Genomic DNA, 7752 nt, shown 5'->3' with positions numbered 1-7752 from the left:
TAGTAAATTTAAGTCTACCACTGTTTTTAATCGTAGTATTCCTGTTGTTTTAATTGTGGCTAGCATATTGTACACTCGCCAGCGGCTGAAGGGATGGTGTAAATCCAACTAGGGTCCAAGTAGGTAGCACAGGTACTGTAAGTCCCCATGGTCCTAGTATGGTGATCTACCTTCAGTTGTTGGCGATCTATAGCCTGATTTTATAGTGTATTGTCCAAATGGTGATGTTATTTTTAACTTTCCATGCTAGTTTTAATTCCATTTGTGATATTCTAGTTGTTTTACTGTCCGTCGTTGACTGGTTTTATAGTAGACATATAATTGATTTTGATATTAGTTGTTCTCGTCACGATATGGCTGAGATATTGCCGATGTGACGTAAAATATTAACTCACTCACTCACTCACTCACTATTCAGCTGGAGCTTTACATTGGCAGTAGGTTTCTTACCAAATCTGCAATAAAAAATGGTAGACATGTATGCTGTTGAATATATACATTTCTAAAGTAAAAACACACACATTTTGTGGATGCCCAAGGTTTCCTGCGCTAAATTGTACACTGTAAGGGAGCCATAAATCCAGGTTCATGGAACACTTGAAAATATTTTCTTAATTCTTATGTCTTTTAATGTTGCTTCAGTGAAATATAGCATGAATTCACAGTGAATGGAGGAAATAAACGTGGCTGTAAAATCTAGACTGAGATAAACTTATATTACACAGAGAACATGACAATTAATAGTAATAACAATAGTCCATTTATCATGCGGATTGCTCCATGCACAAAGGCGAAACAATCTTATTATTAACAGACGGGATAACTCAAAACTGCCTGTAGCTTTATGATTATAGTCTCGTGACTTAACCTTACCGGGTACCCATTTTCTGCTGGGTGAACAGGTGTAATTTACAGTCAACTCACTTGCCTAATGTGAGACCACATCTATCACATGTGACACAAGTCCCAGAAACACTCATGAGTGAAGCTGCCCAACACGGTCACGGTCTCCGGGCCCACGGTTGCTTAACGTCGCCTGATTTGTGACCTGACCTCTGTGCGCAGGACCACGAGTCCCCACGTCTTACAATGTAGACAAATATAAATCACCAAATAACTCAAAAACACTGATTTACACTGAAACTCTCAAACATTTGATAGGCATAATCAGATGTATCACTCTAATGATGGTGTGTATCGAGGAAATATACAAATCCCCAAATCAAGTTTAGCAAGCTATCTTAGTATTTTCTTTGCTGGTCTTGGTCCGTACTTTTGAATGGTTTGTTTTTGGGGTCGTATCCGTTATTTGAAATACCTGTAAACAAAATATGCACAGGTTTATACATAAGTTTGACAAGGTGTATGTAAAATACAATAAATCTGATATACTGTAATAACTAAGCTCGATATGGAAGTATTTATCAATTCAGATGAATGAAAAAGTAAATCCATAGCATACGTTGTTATGTTACCCTCCAACTTCAAAAAGTCCATGAAACATCAGGTATGAAGTGTGATAATAAACTGATGAGAATGTGCAAATAAACAGGTATAAAATCTTACATTGAACAGGTATGAAATGTGATAATGAATATATATAAATTAGGTAATAAACATGAGAGAGAACAGGTATGAAACAGAATGAAGAAAGGCATGAAATCTTACATTGAACAGGTATGAAACAGAATGAAGAAAATTCATGAAATCTTACAATGAACAGGTATGAAATGTATTGACGACGGATATGAAATGTAATAACGAACAGGTATAAAATCTTACAGTCAACAGATATGAAATGTGATAATACACAAGCGCGGATTTGTGATAAACATGCATAAACAGGTATGAAATGTGACAACATTTTACCATCATAACAATTCGGCAAAGCGAAACAATTCGCTTTGCAGAATGCGGAACCTTAACTGGAATAAACACGTATGATGTGATGATAACATCTATGGCATTGTACTATAAACAGACATGAAATCGTAAAATGAAGATCTGTCAAACGTGATTTAAAAGCACGTGTGAATGTGATAATATAGGGGCATGAAATGTGATCATAAACAGGTATGAATTCTTACAATGAACAGGTATTTAATTCTTACAATGAAAAGGTATGGAATGTGATATTAAGCAGATGTAAAAATGTGATAATAAACAGGTGCAAATTGTGATAAAGAGTAGGTATGAAATAGGACAGTGAACGGTTATGAAAAGTCATAATCAACAGGAATGTGGTTATGAAATGTGAAATTAAACTGGTGAGAAACGTAACAATATTACTATCATAGCAAGACAAACTGGCAAATTCGTCAAGGGCCGCAATGTGCTTTGCAGAGAGACGTCACTTGGCCGGAATATCCAGCTACACTCGGTCACTCACCAGTGTGACCTTCTTCCACCATTTTGAAATCGCCCTGGTGGGCCTCGTGATCTTTACGTAAAGAGGGTTGTGAACAGCACACGAAGTACAAGATGATGGTGGCGATGACAGCTGCAAAAATGACGCTACCGACGAAGGCGCTGACGACCATCCACCTACTCACTGATGGTGCTGGGGTGGGCGTGGTCGCCGTCGACACATTAATGTTTACCCTGTGAAGAGTGAGTGAATGAATTTTGTTTTACGCCGCACACAGCACTATTCCAGCTATATGGCGACGGTCTTTGAATAATCGAGTCTGGGTCAGACAATCCAGTGATCATCATCCAGTGAGCATCGATCAGTGAGCATTGGGATTCGATGACATGTGTCAACCAAGACAGTGAGCCTGACCATCCGATCCCATTAGTCGCCTCTTACGACAAGCATGGGTTACTGAAGTTTAATTCTAACTCGGATCTTCATGGGTTTCTGTGGAAGTTGAAAACACACTTCATGTGTGGAATAAACAACCATGAAGGGTTTCCTAGGTTAAACCATCACAATGACGTCATACTATTGTTATTTCAGGGGATTCTAGGCCAATATTACGATACCCATTCTGTAAAGCAAAACACATGGGACCCGTGAAGGTCCCGGGGTAGAATAGGCCTTCAGCAACCCATGCTTGTCGATGCTTGTCGATGTTGATCACTGGATTGTCTGGTCCAGACTCGATTATTTACAAACCGCGGGGTACAACTAAAACTCACTCACTCAAAATGCATGGGACTATAGATCATTGACCATTTGTAACGAATAACTACTGGACAATATCAAGGTTGACACATCACTTGAAAGTGAATGGATTCATTCCCCTAGTAGAGAAAATATTCATTTGTTGATGTTCTGTCAAAAGTTGCCGACAATATGTTTCAAAGATAGAGTTTGCTTGCGAAAGAGAACGAAACTCAGGAAAGTTCTTCAAAGGTATTTAGAAGTTGGACGAACATAAATCTTTGACACTTGTTCATGGATAAAAACTTTTTCCTTTTTATTCGAGCTTTCAGAGCTAATTCTTGCTCCTTTATCTGGTGAATGCTGAGTTAATGAGTGCATTTATATAGATGAAGCATGTTTAAACAACGCAAGGCGGGGGAATGTACAATGGCAGCATTATAATTGTACAAAGTAACAATACTTTGTAATGACAAAGCCTTGGTTACCATGACCATGATGACTTCAATATTACCTTAACTACTCGGAGACAGTCCCTCAACACCAAAGGTGGCTCTCATTATTACAAAGTTATATATGTGGTAACACTGTAAAGTCCGACTTTTGATTTAATTTCCTCGGAAATTGTATAACCAGTTTCCTTCTACCCATGTATCCACCTGTACTATACATAGAAGACACAATTGGAACCGCCCCGTGTGTTATATATTTAGATCTGTGTCTCATTGCTACAAAACCCAATTCAAGAAATGCTTTATTTGGAATTGCATTTTTTCAATTATTGTGCATGGGTGTGTTTAGTAATGCTTTCAAAATGTCATGTTGCAGAAGCGTGGATATGTTTCAAAATGTCGACGCATCAAGAACGAAATGATATCACATGTAATTTCCTATTTTCAACTTGCACCATATGTTCCATGTGATGTCTGGCTAAAATATTGCCTAGACTGTCCATGTATTTGTGACAGGCAGGGGTGTATACGGAAACCTTTACGGAATCATGAAGTACAGATCCTTTAGGATAGTGACTCATTGACGCCCGCTCCTGATATAGGAGCAGTCGTCCAATGGGTTTTCAGTAGATGTCTTATGAGTGTAGAACAGGGTTTAAACGCAGTTAGACCAATGTGAATAAACACACCAGTGAATGTCTTCGAACGCTTTTAGAGTGAAAAGAGAATAGATCTCACGTGGTTGTAGAGTTGCAGCAGGGGGTGGTGTAGTTGCTGCCGCAGCAGCCGCTGTAGCACGTGACGAAGGAGATGTTTGTGGGAGATTCCTGCCTGCAGATCTTGCTGTCTGAAACTGACGGCCATGACGGCAATTCAAGATCAGAAGTTTGAGTGAGCGAACACTCTGAATCTGCCGACATACATTGAGGAACGGTCCCATACATATGGTTCGGTATATCAATCGAATTTCAACCCGTATACGGTAAGTGGACGGGGTCACGACGGGACCATGGGTTGAGGTACCCTCTTTCACAGGGCTCAGGGAACAGAAAGAAACATCGAGGGTGCCTAACCCATGCTCCCCTTGTGACAAGTGAACAATGTAATTTATCTTACCGAATACCTCAATATCAATTTTGAACTGTTTGAAGCCTGAGTCGTACTGAGCCTGTACACTTCAGCCACCCTGTGTTTTACTGTTTTTTTCCGTAGGTAACGTCTTAGTAAAGTCGCCGCGATATAATTCCCCTTCCTAATATTCACAGGGGCTACATTTGAACGTTTTGTCAGAATTTAATTATTGGAATGCGAGGCAATTTTTTTCGCAGCCATCGCGAGATATGGCGGACGACACAAGAAAAATAGATTTAGAGTTATCTCCCTTTCATCGATTTGCATTTGTAAAACGTCGGTAATTTCCGTCCATCATGCGTGATGCAATGTTATTCGAGATAACTACCACGAAGTACCGACTGAGTTGCTAGTGGCAACGGGGTGTATTGCAATACACATTTATGTCTGAGGTAAGATAAATTGCTATGTTCACCGTAGTACTGTCAGAATTTATATAGTCCTTTTATACTGTCAAAAGGGATAGAACAAATTGTAATAATAACAATTTTTGTAGAAACATGCGAGTGAGTGAGGTTAGTTTTACGCCGCACTCGGCAATATTCCAGCTATAAGGCGGCTGTCTGTTAATAATCGAGTCTGGACCAGACAATCCAGTGATCAACAGCATGAACATCGATCTGCGCACAGCGAACCGCTGACATGTGTCAACCAAGTCAGTGACCCTGATCACTCGAACACGTTAGTCGCTTCTTACGACAAGCATGGTTTACTGAAGGCTAATATTCCGCCCCGGACCTTCACCCTAAGGGAGTTATTGTCATTGTGTCATTTGTTTTTAGTGTGAATATACTCAGAATGATTCTGCTTCCCAAGACACATTTACTTTTACCCTAAACAAAATGCATGTCCTACATAAGTATACCACTTGGGTTTGTTGCTATAAATACGGCACACCATGAGATCACTGTTATCTTCCTAACGGTAAATACCCCAGTTACGTCGAATTTGTCCTAAAAATGCTTTGTCCACATTACGACTAACAAATACCCTTTCCAACTTACCTTGTATGAAAATACATAACAACGCTGTTAGCAATGATATTTGCCACATGACTGGCAGATTCTCTTCTTCTGCATGAAGAAATTTAGTTACGTGATCAGGAAGACACCAAAAGATATTTATATAGATGACCTTTGACCTGAATACCACCGTCACTAGGTGACAATGCATGTCAGACCTGTAAGTTGACGTTATCAGCATTAATTCATTGTTTAGGAACTTATACCACAATGAGTTTCAGTCAGGGTCGCAGTGAATGGTTCGTTTCAATGTGTATGTTCTGTTAGATTGTTTGCAGTTTGACGGCGACACTCAGCAATACCACAGCTATAGATCGGTTTTCTGCATATAGTTTTGGACCAGAGAATCCAATGGTTGCAAATCACGTGCATTGATCTAGTAGGATGGGATACGGTGACATGCAGCAACAAAGTCCTTGTCCGGCCCCCGCCCTGGTCATGGTTATATATATATTTTTTTAACCGTCTCAGATCTGCATAATCATGCGTATTGATTATAATAGTGCAACTGTAGTATTTCTCGTTCACTCTGTAATAGCACATCAGGTGTGGAGTCAGTGATCTATAATCCTAGATTGCGTGGCCTAAAACTCGGACCGGGTCGGGTCGGGCCACCGGGTACTACTAAAATTGGATTACAGAATATTAAAACGAAATCTGCACATGTGGCTAGATACACTTCCTGCCTTCACAGCAGTGTATGAAATAGCCTCTGCCCGACGGCCCGCTGCTTGCTAGTTACATGACGGGCGTACAACTTTATATTATATTTATCTTACACTAATGTGAGAATGCTTTCAGCCAATGAATAATGTTGTTCTTTTCTAATAACAGTGACACTAAATAATGAACAGTGACCACCAAGTTATGGGTTTATTTGATTTAAGTTCACCTCAATACAAGAAATTCATTAATTACTCTCTTTTAACACCATGTCTAAATTTCCTGTATCTAATACAGGGCTGGTTACATGTTAATAGGGCCGGCAACATTTTTTAGTTATCAATATATTTAGTTGGCAATATTTCAGCCATATTTAGGGCTTCCTGTCATTTTGAAGGAGTTTCATACTCTGCTTCACAGTATAGTTTGACTGAAAATGTATAGTTAACGATGAAATCTAAATAAAACAATGACTACATACGGATTTCAGTAGAAAAGACACCGTCTTGTTGTTTTGTGTTTTCCTTGAGATGGCTGTGTGAGGTTAGTTACTTCTCTGAAGGAAGTGTCAATGTTGTCACGCCTTTTCTTTCCTTGATTAAAATGCTGAGGCATCGAAATTAAGCTTTATCGTCTCATATTGTATCAGCATAGGATGTTTAGGTTAATGAGATGTGGATATGGGCGAATGTCAGTGGGAGAATATGACATACTTTTATGTTGGTGAAAGGAAACATATTGAATTACAACTTTTTGAAATATGTTCAAAATGATCAAACAAAGTCTACATACACACACAAAGGCCATAAGTGTTTTCATTTTATGATGAAAATGTAAGATGCATAGGCTCTTCCGAATTTGTGTGTGTGTATGTGTGTGTGTGTGGAGGGGGGGGGGGGGTTGCCTGTTTGTTTTGGGGGGTTTTTTTGTTTTTTGTTTTGTTTCTGTTTTGTTTCATTTCCTCTAAGTTACATTTGAAAGGCAAAATGATAATACATCGACCTAAATATTACTTAAAAGAGTCTTACTGCGTGGTTTTTGACTCTTCAAAGAGTCTTACGCGTTTCTCAAAGTGTTCCCCTCTTCCCTATATTCTCAACATTGATGCTATATCAAAAGCGTTCGGTCCTTGAAAGGTTGGTTAAACCTCAAACATGTACCCTGTTTGGTGTTCGTATTGATATATTAGTACTTTATCTACCTAAATACCTCTTTATAGAGTCTCAAAATGTAGTTTTTGAAATAAGCAAGTGACGTGAAGCCCACTTTTCGATATATTCTCGACAAAGAATACGAGGGGATATCAAAAGGGTTAGAGCCTTCCATACTTATATTTGACAAATAGTAATGGGCAGGGCACCTAACGTATATTAGTGTC

General features: G+C 39.1%; 1 protein-coding gene across 1 annotated transcript; it reads right to left on the bottom strand.

Annotated features, from left to right (window-relative positions):
• Window positions 1–606: 606 nt before the first annotated feature.
• Window positions 607–5830, bottom strand: LOC137283943 (uncharacterized). Its single transcript, XM_067815618.1, has 4 exons — window positions 5694–5830; window positions 4297–4411; window positions 2390–2601; window positions 607–1318 (listed from the first exon to the last, which is right to left on the bottom strand). The coding sequence occupies exons 1-4, from the start codon at window positions 5740–5742 to the stop codon at window positions 1242–1244; spliced, it is 453 nt and encodes a 150-aa protein (XP_067671719.1). The 5' UTR covers window positions 5743–5830; the 3' UTR covers window positions 607–1241.
• Between the last annotated feature and the right edge of the window lie 1922 nt (window positions 5831–7752).

The sequence above is a fragment of the Haliotis asinina genome, chromosome 1, assembly GCF_037392515.1.
Source record: "Haliotis asinina isolate JCU_RB_2024 chromosome 1, JCU_Hal_asi_v2, whole genome shotgun sequence".
Classification (NCBI taxonomy): Eukaryota; Metazoa; Mollusca; class Gastropoda; order Lepetellida; family Haliotidae; genus Haliotis; species Haliotis asinina.
This window is presented reverse-complemented; position numbering and strand designations above follow the sequence as displayed.